The 18,212-nt window shown below is 36.6% G+C and overlaps 1 protein-coding gene across 2 annotated transcripts; it reads right to left on the minus strand.

Moving 5' to 3' along the window:
• Positions 1-2,025: 2,025 nt before the first annotated feature.
• On the minus strand, positions 2,026-16,692 carry cry2 (cryptochrome circadian regulator 2). 2 transcript variants are annotated; one of them, XM_077210510.1, is made up of 11 exons: positions 16,129-16,692; positions 14,626-14,734; positions 12,635-12,777; positions 6,864-7,137; positions 6,528-6,668; positions 5,584-5,895; positions 5,354-5,505; positions 4,783-4,985; positions 3,805-3,888; positions 3,357-3,566; positions 2,026-3,069 (listed from the first exon to the last, which is right to left on the minus strand). In XM_077210510.1, exons 1-10 carry the CDS (start codon positions 16,284-16,286, stop codon positions 3,376-3,378), a joined length of 1,767 nt encoding a protein of 588 aa, XP_077066625.1. In that variant the 5' UTR covers positions 16,287-16,692; the 3' UTR covers positions 2,026-3,069; positions 3,357-3,375. The 2 variants fall into 2 exon arrangements, with proteins under 2 accessions (XP_077066625.1, XP_077066626.1); XM_077210511.1 differs by having other exon boundaries at positions 3,370-3,566; positions 16,129-16,689.
• Positions 16,693-18,212: the final 1,520 nt, after the last annotated feature.

Consider the following 18,212-nt stretch of genomic DNA (forward strand, 5'->3'; position numbering starts at 1 on the left):
GCATACAGCTCATGAAAACCCAAAATTCCTATCTCAAAAAATTAGCATATCATGAAAAGGGTCTCTAAACGAGCTATTAACCTAATCATCTGAATCAACTAATTAACTCTAAACACCTGCAAAAGATTCCTGAGGCTTTTAAAAACTCCCAGCCTGTTTCATTACTCAAAACCGCAATCATGGGTAAGACTGCCGACCTGACTGCTGTCCAGAAGGCCATCATTGACACCCTCAAGCAAGAGGGTAAGACACAGAAAGAAATTTCTGAACAAATAGGCTGTTCCCAGAGTGCTGTATCAAGGCACCACAGTGGGAAGTCTGTGGGAAGGAAAAAGTGTGGCAAAAAACGCTGCACAACAAGAAGAGGTGACCGGACCCTGAGGAAGATTGTGGAGAAGGACCGATTCCAGACCTTGGGGGACCTGCGGAAGCAGTGGACTGAGTCTGGAGTAGAAACATCCAGAGCCACCGTGCACAGGCGTGTGCAGGAAATGGGCTACAGGTGCCGCATTCCCCAGGTCAAGCCACTTTTGAACCAGAAACAGCGGCAGAAGCGCCTGACCTGGGCTACAGAGAAGCAGCACTGGACTGTTGCTCAGTGGTCCAAAGTACTTTTTTCGGATGAAAGCAAATTTTGCATGTCATTCGGAAATCAAGGTACCAGAGTCTGGAGGAAGACTGGAGAGAAGGAAATGCCAAAATGCCTGAAGTCCGATGTCAAGTACCCACAGTCAGTGATGGTCTGGGGTGCCATGTCAGCTGCTGGTGTTGGTCCACTGTGTTTTATCAAGGGCAGGGTCAATGCAGCTAGCTATCAGGAGATTTTGGAGCACTTCATGCTTCCATCTGCTGAAAAGCTTTATGGAGATGAAGATTTCATTTTTCAGCACGACCTGGCACCTGCTCACAGTGCCAAAACCTCTGGTAAATGGTTTACTGACCATGGTATTACTGTGCTCAATTGGCCTGCCAACTCTCCTGACCTGAACCCCATAGAGAATCTGTGGGATATTGTGAAGAGAAAGTTGAGAGACGCAAGACCCAACACTCTGGATGAGCTTAAGGCCGCTATCGAAGCATCCTGGGTCTCCATAACACCTCAGGAGTGCCACAGGCTGATTGCCTCCATGCCACACCGCATTGAAGCAGTCATTTCTGCAAAAGGATTCCCGACCAAGTATTGAGTGCATAACTGAACATAATTGAACTGAAGGTTGACTTTTTTTGTATTAAAAACACTTCTTTTATTGGTCGGATGAAATATGCTAATTTTTTGAAATAGGAATTTTGGGTTTTCATGAGCTGTATGCCAAAATCATCAGTATTAAAACAATAAAAGACCTGAAATATTTCAGTTGGTGTGCAATGAATCTAAAATATATGAAAGTTTAATTTTTATCATTACATTATGGAAAATAATGAACTTTATCACAATATGCTAATTTTTTGAGAAGGACCTGTATATATATACCTATATGTGTGTATATATATATATACCTATATATGTGTGTAAATATATATACCTATATGTGTGTGTAAATATATATATATATACCTATATGTGTGTGTGTGTATATATATATATATATACACAGTATACTATATACACATATGCACACGCACAATGTGAAATACAAAAATGAGGTCTGTGTGACGCCCTCTAGTGGTGATTGAAGTCAGTGTTTCTCAAAACTGCCAGAGTTTCTATCACTATGCTATTGTGGGTGTTTTTAATTATGTTGCTATGGTGCCAAGACGTTCTTGGTGGACTGACTCAAGTCAAAAGATCCCTCACACAAGCGTGTATGATATTCTGATATCTAAATATGGCTCACTTCCCTCTTTCAATATCAGCTGCTGTAACGTCCACCAGGCAAAAATCTACAGAAGTCTGATCACTTAAAGTAAAAGCACGCCTCTTTTCTACAAGATGCATTCGATTTCATTCATGTTTGTAAAACAAAGGCTGTTGGATGTGCAACATGATAAAAGTTTTCAGGTTGAAGAAAAACAAAGTCAAATGAGTTTCAAATAGATTCAAGAAATTTATTTGATATATTGTAGTCTACAGTAAAACATCGTAGATGCAATATATCGCAGAAAAGTTGTCGCTGACAGAAGCATGCAGTGAAAAGGCTTAAATAAATGACTGCCTTCAAACAGAACATCTTAATCCCATCAGCCTTTTAATGAAAATAAACTCTTTTATACAATACAAAAAAGAAAATAAAGGGAGGAAAAATAAATAAAGCTGTTCCACCGTATGGAGAGAACATGTTAAATTATAGTGAATGAACACATTTAGTGGAATGTACAATTATTTGTTGTTAACTTTTGGAAAATCTGCAAACGTTAAAAGCAATGACTTGATAAATAAATCAAGCTTATTGAATTAATATGAGGATGGATTCTGTTAAATTCAGAAAACTTTAGTGCAGCCAGTGGCAATGAAATGTTTGCATTACATACACAAAGCATATATTTATATGGAGAAATACCAAAACAGAAAAAGTAAACTTCATTGCTTGTGCGAACTAGTTGCTTGTAGCTTACGAGCAATTATAGAGTTCAACTATATCAGACTTCATACAAAAATTACAATTCTCAATTCATGTAGTCAGAACGCTGTAGGCTTTATCTCATATGTTCCCTCATAATTTTTTATTACATACCATTAATCCTAGTTGCAAAAATTTGGCTAGATATATTCATGAATACTTATTTCGGCGAATCGTTCATAACTCTCAACTGTCCATGGAGACGGGAATATCCATTACATTTCAGTCCGATCGCAATGAAGAGAGAACTAAACATCTAAAACATATCTGTATCTTCAGAAGCTTCAGCTGTTTATGAAGGATGTTTGGGAAAGTAGCCCTGGATCTACAGTATAACATGCCTTGACGGAACTGTTAAATCTTTTGTTGTTGTCGTTGTTTTTTATTAGTGTCTTTATGTTCTTCTTTGAAAGATGGCACCATTTCTCACTTTTCTCCTGCCGTTTCTGTCTGTTGGATAGTTCGGGAAGGTAGACTTCCTTGGACATGGCACTACAAATGAAGTCTGAACCTGAAGACAGAAATATAATTAATGATCATCTCTGCTGAATACGCGCAATCATGCGTCATTCACATAGTTTTCCATTAAAATGTAATGATTTTGGACAAATATAATTTGTCAGTAACAGGTTTGTTTTTGTGGCTTTAATAAATATGCTTCATATAAAGAAATAAATACAATGATTCAGAAACAGATTTAATAATAAATATACTTAAATCTAAGATGTGACTTTGTTAATCTGGTTTGTTAATTTCTGATAATATTGTTTTGGCTACTAGATAAAATCTGTTTTATACCTCTGGCCTGTACCTGTGGTCACTCCTTTTCATCAATCTTCAGCTCGACTCCTTTGGCTTGGTTGGCGTGCTTGACTTTTGACTTCTGTGTGCTCGTGAGCTCAGAGGGCAGACCCCTCTTCCTCTGGATGTGTGTGCCGGGGGCAGCTGCTGTCGGGCTGGAGGGCTCGGAGTTGGGTCGGGTTGATGGTGGAGGCGTGGAGCCATAACCTGTAGAAAACATGATGCCGCTTCAGCAAAAGTACTGTCCTGACTAGAACAATTGTTTGTGTGGTCATAGTAGCAATGGTATGATTAGTTATTAACAAAACTTTGGCTTTGTAAACATTGGTATGTGCGATCATGGAGAGTAGTCACATTTTGCTTTACGGAATAAACAAAGCCTAGCTGAAAGAAAAGAAAGCTGGAGAGTGAATCCTGTTGATGTATAATGATTGATGCGTCTCACCGGCAGTGCTGCTGCTGGCCTGAGAGTCATCTGACATGGGAGGCTCCGCCTCTTCCTGGATCGTAGGGACTGAGGCGAGCAAACCTGTCACACAAAAAGACAGAAAAAAGGCATGGTTACAAATTTTTGCAAATGCTGATTAAGCCGTCATCCACGTACAGAAATAATCATCATCCAGATGGACTGGGTTGTAGATTTACTGACATGCTTTTATATTTTATCCTTTAGTAAAACGCTGTAACTATCTGTATTTTTAAATCAAAAAGACTTCTGTGTTCTTCTTGAGCTCTTTTAATCTTAACATGACTAAAGTCTTAACTGAAGTCTTTTTAGTCTTACCTAAACATGCACTCAGGTTGTTTTTTATTCTGACATTGCAATGTTCATTAAAAATCCTCTAAAATTAGCCATCAGTGCAATAGACCAGATACGTTTTATCTGTAAAAATGGCAGCTTTGAAAAGCTTTTTCAATTATTGAATCATTTGCATGCATTTAAAATTCAATAAATGACAATCTTGAGCTAATGCAACCTCTGCAAATGCTGTGCTGTTTTCCATATTGTGTGGGCAAGCATGATATGCATACATCACTAATGGTCTTGTGCAAGGCCCTCTTCACAGAGATTTGGTTGCTCAGTTTTCCCTTTTTGTGTGATCCTGACCTTAACCTGTAGTTCTGGAAAATTTCAATGTTACATGTCACTCCAAGCTCCTAACATGCATATGATTTCTCATTTTCCTCCACTGCAAGAGCAAAATGATCTATAAACAAATGGCGCTGTGATCTACTGGGTCAAATAAATTTTGTGAGCAAATTACTGTACCGAAGTTACTGCTTAAATAACCCCTTATACAAGCTCTTAATATCATAAGAAAAATGTTCTTGTTGGTGACAAAAATGCTGTAATTTCCTGATTCCCCCATTAGAGGGCTGTAATAAACCGTTGTGTTTGATAGATCCACAGTGTGTTACTCACTAAGGCCTCTGTAGTGTGACAGCTGCTGGTAAACTTGTTTCATTCGTTCGATGTTAAGCCGGCTGCTCTCGGCATGATTGACCATAGGTTTAGGATAGTCCACACCCACAATGCAGTTGGCCGCTTTCTGCACTGATTCTGGAGCGTTCCATGGCTCGTAGATGTAGCGGTTAGGATAGTCTTTCAACTTCGGGATGTACCTCCTGCATGTGAGAATGTATTAGATGGGTTTATAACAGACACTTAACAAATAATGGTGAAATATCCTTCTTTAAATTATACACATTTTTATTACAAATTACATTATTAGTAAAAAAAACATTTCATAATTTCTTGGTATTTGTTAAGCCATCTTGTGTGCCCCAAAATTTGACGCAGCGTGTTATTTTCCAAGGTATTCTTGTGATATTCATTTAGAAAGCTTCACAATGTCACAGCAGCTCCTTTAAAAGCACAGTGGAGGGATCTGAACCTGTGGCAGTTTTCAGAAGCCTTTATGCAACAAATCTACAAAAATCTAAATATATAACACCTGCCAGGTTTAGTTGTGGTTCAGGGTTGGTTTGTGTACCTGATGTACTCTCCGGTGGGATCCGTCCTGCGGCCAAAGCCCACGGGACAGTAACAGTGAAAGAACTGCTGAAAGAACGCACTGCAGGAGAGCCACATCCAGCTGCCTGCGTTCACGCTCCAATCGGCATCCAACAACAACTCCTCAAACACCTGAGAGAAAGAAAGAGTTAGATTAAGAGAGAAAAAGAATAAAAAGGAAGAAAGGGGAAGTTGCACCATCTTATTTACTTTCATTCCACTTTCCCAGCTGATCCACAGGTCTCCTCGAGTGAGGAAACAGGCTACGGCATGCCGGGCCAGGTGGTGGATCCAGCCCTCCTGTCTTAGCTGGGTAATGATTGCATCGATCCAAGGAAACCCTGTCCGTCCTTCAGCCCATTTAGCCAGTGCCTCGGGGTTGTGATCCCAGGGAATCTGTACGCAGATGGGGTTTCCCTCCATACGGTCAAAGTTGGGGTTGTTGGTGCCCGCTGTGTAGAAAAACTCTCGCCACAGGAGCTGGCCGAAGAGCGAGAGGGGTGGACTAGAGCGTCTCCGCAGCTGGAAAAGTGAAAAATTGTTGTGAAAATTTTTTTAATAGGCTTTCGTTTTACAGTATGTCTTTTATAACCATACATGCATACTCAACAGGACACACCAATAATTAATTCTCATACTTGATTATTGCTGCCACAATTTAAATAAATAGTACAAAAATAACTTCATGAGGGTTACACCTAGGATACTTTTTATAGTAATGAACGAGTTCCCATGCATGCTGGGCACTTGATGGCTGCTTTGATGGCTGCTTTGGCATCACCATCTCATTCATTTCAATTGGTTTTGAAAAGAAATAAAAATGTTGATAATTTATATTCATCTCTAAAATTAAATGCAAACATTTCAACATAAGCCTTTAGATCAAAAGGTTTTTTAAGATTATGGGAAATATAAATGTAGTCAAATGTGCCCAAAACTTTAGCTGGTAGTGAATATTTAATACAGGTTATCTTGTGGTGTCCCCCAAGGCTTGATTTTGGGGCCCTCTATTATTTAAGTTAAATGCATGTATTAGAAAGTGTAATTATTCAAATTGAACTTCCACTTTCATAATTTCTATGCCACCTACAACTTCTTATTAAACGTGCACTTCTATAGACAACTACATGTATCATAAAACAACAATTACTTACCTTTATATAAAGTTCCCGCAGATTGTAGTAAAAAACACGACATGACAGACAGCCGAATCGTAGGTAAGGACTAAGTCCTGTTGGGCTGGCGAACAGTGATTGAGCAGTTATTCTAGGCCTCTCGAAATTCGCTACCCAGGCCTGCATCAAAACAAAAAGATTAAATCAAAATAAAACAAAGAATATAAAAACATTTAAAACATTTTTTTTTAATTGGAGTTAAAAAAAACTCAATTAAAAAAACTAAAAACAATATAACAACTGCATTCCTTGTTAATAATTAGTCATCAGTCATTATTAAAACGTCTAACTTCATGAAGTATCTCCATGTCTCACCTTTCTGTCTAAGTGTTTATTTAATCTTTCCATGGCTTCTGTCTCACCACCGTTCCACACATGTGTGCGGTGACCCTGAGTCTTAAAACCCAGCTCCTCGAGAGAGGGCACGCCATAGCGTTCGTCGTGGTTGTCCGAGATATGCGTCCGACACCGGTCCATCTGCTCTTGAGTGACAGTCGGCAGCGGTTTCCTGGGAAGTTCAAGTCTGTTCACGATGGCTTGAAACCTCTTGAAAGTGAGAGGGGGGCTGTGGTTGTTCATTTCTATGATCCTGAGGGAAAAGCAAAAATAATTCTCTGATTTCACTGTCTAAAAGCAGTTATTTACTCTCTAAGGTTGAATATTAATAGAACTTAGAAAGGGAAAGGTCTTTGTTTTTGAACTAGTTTGATTTGATCTTGTTGACTGGTTGTCAAAAGTTTTAGTGTAGAAATAAATCATTTTCAAAGGCATCATGAGTTCAATTTCAAGGCTCAACAATAAATGTGAGAAAGTGTTTTGCGCCAGTTGATATGTCACAGGCCCAATATGATTTACATTAGTGTATCACAACTACAACAACAAATTACTGAAAAATAAATGTATTTTCTTCAAGAGCATAAACATGTTGCAAATTACACTACCGTTTGAAAGTTTGGGGTTAGTATGTTTTTTTTAAAGGAATACTTTTATTCAGGAAGGACACATTAAATTGATCAAAAGACATTGCTACAGATGCTGTTCTTTTGAATTTCTATTCAACAAAGAATCCTCAAAGAAAAAAAATTAAGGCACAACTGTTTATCCATAATAAGAAGACATTTTTCTTGAGCAGTAAATATTAGACTGATTTCTGAAAAATCATGTGACACTGAAGCCTTGGAGTAATGATGCTGAAAATTCAGCTTTGCCACCACAGGAATAAATTAAAATTTACAACATATTAAAAAAAGTTATAATATATTGTAATTGTAAATTGTAATATATATATATATATAATAATTTTATATTTAACAATAAAGTGTTTTACTGTATTTTTGATCAAATAAATGCAGCCTTGGTGATCATAAGAAACTTTAAAAAAAACATAAAATAATGTTACCAACCTCAAACTTTTGAACATAAGTATAAATTAAATGCAAATAATTATTTAATAATTTATTTAATACACCCAATTATTTAAATAAAATATTAAAAAACTAAAAACACTTTATGTAGCAGGATCAGTACAAGAAAAAAACCTGATTGATGTTAACACAACCATGCTTGTTTGTAGAACATTTCCCTTATAGCTCATTCTACTACACCAATTGGTTTCAAACAACCTGGAGGTGGCACTCCAAAAAGCCCAGTTTTATTCTTTAGTAAACAAGGTCACTAAAGTAAGGTAATATCCGATCAAATAGGAAAGATTGCCTGGCAGCGTGTCCAGACACAGAACACACTTCCCCACATTCTCCAAATGCAAGCACACATGTCCCTGGCTGGTTCTGAAAAGAGCTAACAGTCTCAGTGTGTCCTCTAAATGAGAAACAACAAGCTTAATATACATTAACAGCCTGTCCCTTATTAATAGTCCTTATCTTATACAACTGTCTATATCCAAGAGGGGTGGAGCCCTGCCATTGGCCGGTTCTCTCGGCACGGTGCAGAATCAGGGGGCACCCGCGTGTTTGTTAGGAAAAGCCTGGCGCTCGGCTCGCACATGTTTGCAGTGGTGACTTGCATGCTGAGCTATTTCACCCTCCCTCCCTCCAACCCACAGCACATGTTTCTCAGTGTGACCGTCAGGGCCGCTTTCAGTTACTAGATGGCAGTAGAGAGTCTAATTTCTTCTGTTTGTACTAGAGAGACTGTCACACTCACACCTGCACATGCATTCACACACGCTTATGCATGCAAGCTCATTCTCTTCCCCTCTGAATGAGAGAGTCTGGGCATATAATACCATTTATGTAACCTATGCAAAAGGACACTTGTTTTACATTACACATAAGGAGGAGTAGTTGTATCTGCACGATAATCTGAGAAAGGGAGAGTCATACTCTCATGTTTGGTAAAGAGATTGTGTGATGCACATGAACACAAGTGCAGACCAGAGTCACAGTACCGCAAAGGTCATCATTATGTGAATCATATTAAGTGCTGGCAAAGTTTACGGAGTAATCTAGTCAATGATTAGGGAATGTTGCCCCATGACGTGTACTAACAAGTTTTTCCTCTCTGGCCCAGTAGTTCAGATTTATACCTGTCCAACTGACAACATTTTCACTGTCCCTAATAAAAATTTAAATAAATATATAAAACAATAAAAACATTTAGAAACAACGTAATATATTTTAACAGCTTCAAAACTTATTTGGTACTTATTCGAAAGCCACAGAAAAAAAAAAAGTTTTTAAAGAAGATGGCTAGCGATGAAGATAACCTCGCATGGAAAGGAAGACTATTCCATAATTTAGGACCTATTACAGAAAAGGCACGGTCACCCTTAGATCTATAATGGCAACGAGGAACCTTTAAAAGCAGTTAGTCACAGAAGACCTGAGTGGTCTGGTAGGGGAGTAAGTGTTTAAATGGTCATATTGGGGCGTGATACTAGACCTGCACGATTATGACAAAAATCATAATTGCCGATTATTCCCATGAAATTATAATTGCGATTATTAATTACGATTATCACAATTTACATTGAATATATATAGGCATATTATAATACATGTTTACACAAAAATTGTAATCACATCAATGTGAGAATTATCAGTGTTGCCTTTTAATGTGGCACAGCTAGTAGTTCAAAATATTCTTGCCTTTCAGTTTGGTTATTTTATGCATGTAGTTACAGACAGCCATGTCAGAACTTAAAACTTATTGTATATTGATTTAAATTTTTACTTGTCATACACATAACTTGCCCTTTACTTAACATAAAGACATAAAGAATGACTCATAGTAAAGACTAGAAAAACATTAGGACTATGCTAAAGCAATTAAATAGCAGTCCCAAACTAGTTTTTGTTAATACAATGTTGATATGAGCCACCACAGTCATTTAATAATATAAAAAATAACAAAAACTGAAAATAAAGTAGCATTTTTGGGTTATGGAAACGACACTCACCATGGTAAATACACAATACTAACAAGAACTGTTAATGAAACAGCTCCTGGTGAATAGAATGAAAATCATACCTGCATGCAAATCCTTCTCAGCTAACACGTGATTTATTGGTATTTTACTTTTATTTCGTGACTTAATTTACATTGTAACGACGTTGCATGCACGTAGTTTCTTTTGCACTTTATACAGTGAACCGATACACAGGGCGCGCCGCCGCATTTGCGCGTGCAATTGAAGAGTGCGCGCTACGATCAAAGTATAACGAGTTACAGGACAGTAAAGTCCGTTTTTCTGAAACAATACCGTGTAAACTAAAATCAGCATTTTAAAATCAACCCTGAATTTTCACAAGGAGCCAGTGTAGGGATGCTAAAACTGAGGAAATGTGATCGCTCTTTCTTAACACTGTTAACAGCCTGGCTGCTGCGTTTTGGACAAGCTGTAGACGGTGAGTAGTTTAAAAACTCAACTAAAACTACTAAAGTAGTTTGGGGCAGACCAATATACAATGAGTTGCAATAGTCTAACCTTGTTGAAATAAGTGAGTGGATCACAATTTCCAAGTCAGTATGGGAAAGAAAATGCTTTTTGGTAAGTAAATGCGAGTCAAAAATCACTCCAAGATTCCTTACATGATCTTGTATGTTCAACAACAACAGAACAGACCTAACTGGGCAACTAGGCCAGGTAAGCAAGACAAAGAGGAACCTAAGATCAAGACTTTGCTCTCATTTCATTGTAATTGAAATTATTTTCCAGCCAATGTTTAATATCTTTGAAGCAATTTAAGGCATTCTCTAATGATCAATTCTTGTCTATACTCACTGGAAAATAAAATGTGGAATCGTCAGCATAACAGTGGTAAGATATGCTGTATTTCAGAAAAATAAATCTCAGGGGAAAGGGAAACATGTACAATAAAAATAACAAGGGTCCTAAAATTGACCCTTGAGGGACACCACATTGTATCTGAGCTGATGTAGAAGAGAACTTGCCTACATTAACAGAGAATGTTCTTTTTTTTGATAGGAGGAAAACCACTGGAGGGTCGTCCCCTTGATGACATTCCAAATGATTTAGAAGAATATTATGGTCAATTTTATCAAATGTTGTACTGGGATCTAAAACTAGGACAACAGGTGAACCTGAGTCCATGGAGAGTAAAATATCATTGGTGACGTTCAATAATGCAGATTCAGTGCTGTGAAAACATTTGAAACCAGACTGAAATGTATCTAAAATATTAAATGTATTTAGATAGGAGTAGAGCTGCGAATAAACAACTCTCTCCAAGATCTTTGACATAAAAGGGAGTTTACAGATCAGTCTGTAGAAAAGATGTTTTTTTTAAAGGATGTAAAATTGTGGGTTTAAATCTGTTCGGAACAACTCCACTTGCTAAAGAGTTGTTATAGCCGTCACACTGGAACTGATAGTCATAAAAACTTAGAGAAAGAATATCCAGCTTATAGCTGTAGGGAAGACTTCATTTTGGAGACTACATCTGCTAGTTGTTTTGGTGTAACTGGTTCAAAGTGAGTCAGAGAGCTGGATAGGGGAGGAATTAATCGTTGATCAAAAGGATTAGGTACAATTCCACATTTAATCTGCTAAATTTGTAAAGGTTTTGTCTCAATTTTGTTTCACAGTTTTCTTGGGCAATGTCTAGAACAGTATTTTTGGTTGTGTTTTTAAAACAGAATCAATTGTATTGAACAAAAATTTTGGTCAAAACTTGACTTTAGCTTCCTTTACAGCTTTCTGATAGTTTGTTAAGCACTCCATTAAGATGTCATAAGAGACCTGAAGCTTGTCTCGTTTCCACTTACGCTCAGCTCCTCAGCATAAAAAATGTGCAAAGATAGCTGCATATTACACAACTATAAATGTAATATTACACACAAACACCCCTTTTCTATTGTTGTCAAAAATATCAATATCTCTTCATTCCAACTGCAAATTGACACACTTGTCCACTAAACGGCATGTATTGTTTGAATTTCATGATAAAATGGACAGAATTTGAAAACTGAGACTTTGTTTCTTATCAGAAGTAACAAAGCTCTTTGTAATTATCGTATGGGAGGCGCTACAAATAACGTTTGGTCTAGGGAAAAAAACGCTGATCTTGCAACCCTGGCTTGAAATTCATAGGGTCAAATAGAGCCTGTTTTAACATCACTTTTTTTTTTTAACCGTTAACGTGTTAATGTCTCTTCCACTTCAACAGCTCTAAATTCAATACAAAAGAGATTTTCTTCACAACACAGTACTGACACGTTTTTTCCCACCCTCTTTTGATTGATATAATCAGTAGAGGTCAACCAATTCATCGCTTTTGCCGATTAACCATTTTAGAAGGATCATGTGACACTGAAGACTGGAGTAATGACGATGAAAATTCAGCCTTGGCATCAGGAATAAATTACATATTAAAATATATTACAATACAAGATAGTAAAACAGGCTCATACATTGATGGGTCCACTACCCATCAAAAATGGACATACTTGAGTGAATTTAATATTCTGACAATTTTAGAGACAAATAAAAATTAAGCTTATGAATGAATTTCTTTACAAAACCAATCTTTGTAAAGTCTGTGAGGGAACAAGAGCATGTGTCAGTTTTCCCTGAGGAAAGTGTGTGAGTGCAGTTCATCACCCACCTGTCTGGACTGTAGAGCGTGTGAGTGTTTCGTACCACGGTCTCCACACCGTATTCATGCGCCATTTTAATGATGGCTGCATCTCTTTCTTTCCCATAAGGCTCAGAGTCATATTCAAACGTGAGCCGAGTGACATTCCACTCCTGAAACAGACAGATATCAGATATACATGTTAAAGAATGACACAAAATGGTCAAAGTAACTAAAACACCAACATGTAGTATATTTACCCCTAATTTCTAGCCATGTAAAAAGCAGTATATTAAAAAAGTGTCACATAAAGGTTAGGTGAGGTCAATATTGTCCTCAAGTGAACATCATTAACCAGCTGCTTCTTTTGAGTACATCCGGTGATATAATAATTTAGTGTTTGATGAGCCATTAACAGTAGTGTCAATTTAAACTTCAGACATGCTCACTGTGCTCTTCAGTTGTTCTGAAGAAGTAAACTGAAGATCATTCTGTGACATCTTGGTTATACAAGCTCAATTTAAATGGCTGATGTGCTGGTGCCCTCACCCCGTTGCATAAACAGCACTATTAACTTGCCAAAGGGATCGTACAACCCACTTGTTTATGTCTGAATGAAGCACTGCTGTGCTCGAGAGAGAGAGAGAGAGAGAGAGAGAGAGAGAGAGAGAGAGGGGACTGCATGAAAATAAGATCTTTAATAAACTATAAGGTGCTGGAGTAAATCAATGAGAATTACAAGAACCGGATGTTTAGCTGAAAAGGGAATTACTGGAGCGTCTAAATTAGAAATTTAGGAGCTGTGGGAGAGCATCTAACTTTAATACTTAAAGTTATGGATTTGAATAGACCCCTAAAGACAACTATGCATAATAGTAAAGTGATGATTGCCTTAGGAAGCATAGCTAATAAACATTTATATTACTCAAGGTTCCCATACCTTTTGAGCAATGAATTTCGTGATTACTGGATGAGGAAAATAAAGATATGAATTTTAAAAATTATTTCACTGAGATTTTCATGAAATTGGAGTTTAACACCAACTGCTTTGATTATACTGGCTGAATATAATTTAATTTCCCAAGACTTTAAAGTGTTAAACTATGCGAGAACTTGATACTGAATGAAAAAAAAAAAACAAGTCAACAAAAAACCCCAGGATAAAAAAAAAAATACACACAGAAAAATTTCACTTTCAAGAACAGTACAGCCTTGATGTTTAGGCTACTGTTCAAAGTTTTGGGTTCTATAACAGCTTATTACTTAAAGAAATTAATATTTTTTTGTTATTCAGCAAACACATACAATAACCAATTTTAAATACAAAAATGATTTTCAAAATGCTGTTCTTTTGAACTTTCTTTTTCAACTATACTTTCTATTCATCAATGAATCATAAAAAAGGGTCAGTTTTCACAAAAAATATTAAGCAGCACAGCGGTTTTTTTATCAACATGGAAAAAATGAGAATTGTTTCTTGAGCATTAAATCAGCAATTTAAAATTATTTCTGAAAGATCACGTGACACTGAAGACTGGAATAATGATGCTGAAAACTCAGCTTTGCCATCACAGGAATAAATTACATTTAAAAATATATTAAAAATAGAAAACAGTTAGGCTATATTAAATTGTAATAATATTTCACAATATTACTGTTTAGATCAAATAAATGCAGCCTTGGTGAGCAGAAGAGACTTCTTTCAAAATGATCTTTAGAATGTTAGTGTATTTGTAATATTAAAATAATACACTTTAATAATTATCAAATCACTTGTAAAAGACTCTACTAATGACAACCGATCACTTACATCACTGTGAATATATAAAATGAGCTGATGTTAAAATAGTCAACATCATATCCATTAACTATGTAAAATTCTGTTATCAAATACAACTTGGACAAAACAAAAAATTGCATTATGCAGTATTTCCATGTTTCCAGTTATCAGACATAAATGTTTAAATATTCGCCAAAGTGAGACAAAAAGATACAAAACAAATAACTTGACAAATACAGACCTTAAAAACTCTTGGAAAGACATCTGTTGGCTGTCCCCGCACCACAAAAAGCCTTGAATTCAGTTTCCTCAAACTTGTGTCCAAATCTTCTAAAGATTCCAGTAAAAATCTGCAGGAGAGAAAATGTGAAAGATTATTTACAAAACTATGTATTAATATGCTGTGACCTTGCAAGCAGTGCTATTTTCAGAGGTCATACACAACTAGCAAGTCCACAGTTATTTTAAGCATTCTTGAGGTCACACAAAAGAATAAACATACTGTATATTTTTTCAGTCAACATTTGAGACAAATTCAAATTAACAATTTAGAGGAAAAATGTAAATGATGTACTGCAAATAATAATACCAATACAATTATCAAACGAATCTTAAATTAAAATTGCATTGGATTATTGTATCTGGGCACCAAAATACTACTAATCTCTCGAACTATATCTATACATAAGCTATCTACTCCTAAAATACTATTTAAGGCCTCGTCTGGTTTATAACAGGCATCGGAATGGATTCAAAAGATTCAAGTCATTGCGATTAATCAAAATCCCCAATACTACCAACAACAGTCTTTTAACTAAACAAACATTTAATAAAACTTTTACCGTCTGGTTCAGCATACACAATGTTTATTTTATCTATTTATTACATAAACAAAAATGTATGTTTGCATACTCAAACTTCATTAAGGATTCAAAAGTGTGTCTGCGTTTTGACATTTCACGACAACGCTCTGGCTTACAGTGTATTATAATATTTTTTATTGCTGGGTTATTCATTCACACAATACATCTCTCAGCATGTATAGTGGCAAGACAACTACAGCAAACGTGAAAATCACGTGACTCGCACTAATGCATTTGGAATGTTTTTTACACTCACGCACGTTCATATTTCTGACTCGCGCGATTTTGATTTCACCAACACTCACATTCAATGACGCCATATATGAAATTTGTAATTTTAGCCGTTATATAAAACCAAAGTGGGCGTAAGCAAAAGGACTAGCTGTTAGCTTCCATTTAACGTTAGCTTAATGGTATCAGCGCTGTCACTGCACCACCACAGTTATATACCTTCCACGCAATTATAGATTAATTAATTTATCGTATTTTTATAAATGGAAACAACACACTAAGATAAATTGAGCTGAAGTGTCCAGCTGACTTGAAAAGTTTGTTCACCTGAGCTAAACAGCAGTGGAGCGCTTTACGCGAGTGAATAATTTACATTTTTACAATATAGTGGGTAATAAGTAAATATGTGTTATTTTTTGTTATTAAATAAGATATTAGCACAAGTATTGCGCTACAATTACATTTCAAGACACCAGCTACCATGCATACTCTGACGGGCGCATGTCAGGGCCAAAACATAACAGCAGCTGTGTAACGTTGAAGAGCTGCGTAGTTAGTTAACGTTGTTACCTACCCTTCACAATAGCACTAAAACTACCCAGCGTACGTCTGTCTATAACCACAAAACACGAAAAATAAATGGCACTGACCTCCATCTGTTGACTCCTACAATGGCAGAACCAGCAAACCACGGGTCCAAAATATAAACACAGCGTACTGTATCCGCACCATTGAGAGCTTCCTGCAAAGCCGGATTATCATGAAGCCGCAGCCCTTTACGAAACCAATGCACGGAATTCACAACCATAGTTACACTTTTATTCCATCCTAAAGGTCCAGTGAAGTCAATGGTAGTCCAGAAGCGCAAACAATCCCAGATTTCAGTCGTTCAGGGTCCACACTACGCCTCTCTGTGAAGTTTGAGAATGATGAGGAGCAGAGTAGACGCAATGAATGTTCCGCCACTTCCCGCGTCAATTGGGCAACAGGACGACACGTGTACGGATTACCCAGAATGACTGGTTCAGCCCCACGTTGGAGATCCAGCCCAGTCACGTTTCTCTCGTGTGTTGTTCGCAATGTTCCTGGGAAATAATCGCCAAATTATGGAATCATCAGCTCATGTCACGCACTAAAGTGTTTTGAGGAAAGCAGTTGGCAAGGATGGGAAATACATATCATTCACACAGTTATGGATACATGTTGAGTCTGTCTACATGTTTTATAACTATGAGCATAAAATGAAGAGACGCACGTGAGTTGACGTGTTTGCATTTTCTGGTGTTTCGCGCCCCCTCGTGGTAGTTCTTCAAATTGCTGAAATTACATAAAACAAGGTTCAGATTATGGTCAGTGAACTTTTAAAGGGAGTTCACCCAAAAATGAAAATTCTGCCATTAACTACTCACCACCATGTCATTCAATACTCGTAAGACTTTCATTAATCTTCAGACCACAAATAAAGATATTTTTAATGAACTCTGAGAGCTAACATTTTACCACTTAAAAAATTATGAATTAAGCGGTTTAGTCCAAATTTTCTGAAGACACTTGATCGCTTTAAATGATGAACAGATTTATTTTAGGCTTTTATTTTTATACCGGTTTGCTAAGAACCAACGAGGTTCATTCTTGCGCGTCAAGCAGGTTCAGTTGAGCTTCTGTTTTTTTCGTAAATCAATGTTTATATGCAAATAAAAAAAAAATTCTCCCAAATAATATAAATGTATATCAATACTGTAACAATGTAATCTACACTGTAATATAATACATTATTATTATTATTGAGAGGTGCTTTTGTTCCCAAATTTAGAAGCATCACAAATGTATTTACATAGCCATTCTATTGTGACGGTGTGGTGTGGGTTGAAGAAGACTCAAACTCCAATACAAACGATTACTTTTTTTACTTCCAATAACTTTCTGAACGGGTACAGGCAGAATAACACAACACACACTTTACATAAACGCTACATGACATAGACGAGAACCGACCAAGACAGACTGAACACAAGCAAACTAAATACAAGCACAAATCAAGCACAAGGTGAAGACAGGTGACACGGATGATGATAAGGATGAACAGGCTGATAAGTGAGGGAGCGAGTTCAGTTGCCCATCAGGTGCTCTTATCTAAACTAACAAATTTTAATTTCTCAAAGGAAGCAATACTTTGGGTAAAATCTTATCTTTCAAATAGGAAACAATGTGTATGTATTGATGGTGTGAAATCTTCTTATATTGCTTGCTCTAAGGGGGTTCCACAAGGTTCTATTTAAGGACCAATTTTATTTTCACTTTACATTAATGATTTACCTGAAGTATATAAATATGTAAATATTCAGATATATGCAGATAATGTAGAAATACTGTATAAGAAGGCGATAAAAGTGTTTGTAAAAAAAATCATTAAAAATATATTTTAAAAAAATAAATAAAAAACAATCTATTGAGTTTTGAAAATTTAAAATGTTTTAATTATGCGTGCTTTGTTTATAAGGTCTGGCATGGCCTTGCTCCACCTCCATTGAAGGAGTTTATAAAACAGAGGGCAGATTGTGGTATTGGTACCAGGTCTGTCAGTAGAGGGGACTGTGAAGTACCAAATAGGCTAACATCCTTTGGCCAGAAAGTTTTATCAGTGATAGGGAGCAAATATTTTAATAGTTTGCCACAGTCAATACGACACTGTTCCACTTATCAGACTTTTAAAGAACATCTTAAGAAGTGGCTT

This window comes from Siphateles boraxobius, unplaced genomic scaffold (assembly GCF_051911475.1).
Source record: "Siphateles boraxobius isolate OS27281-9 unplaced genomic scaffold, OSU_SipBor_1 65, whole genome shotgun sequence".
NCBI lineage: Eukaryota > Metazoa > Chordata > Actinopteri > Cypriniformes > Leuciscidae > Siphateles > Siphateles boraxobius.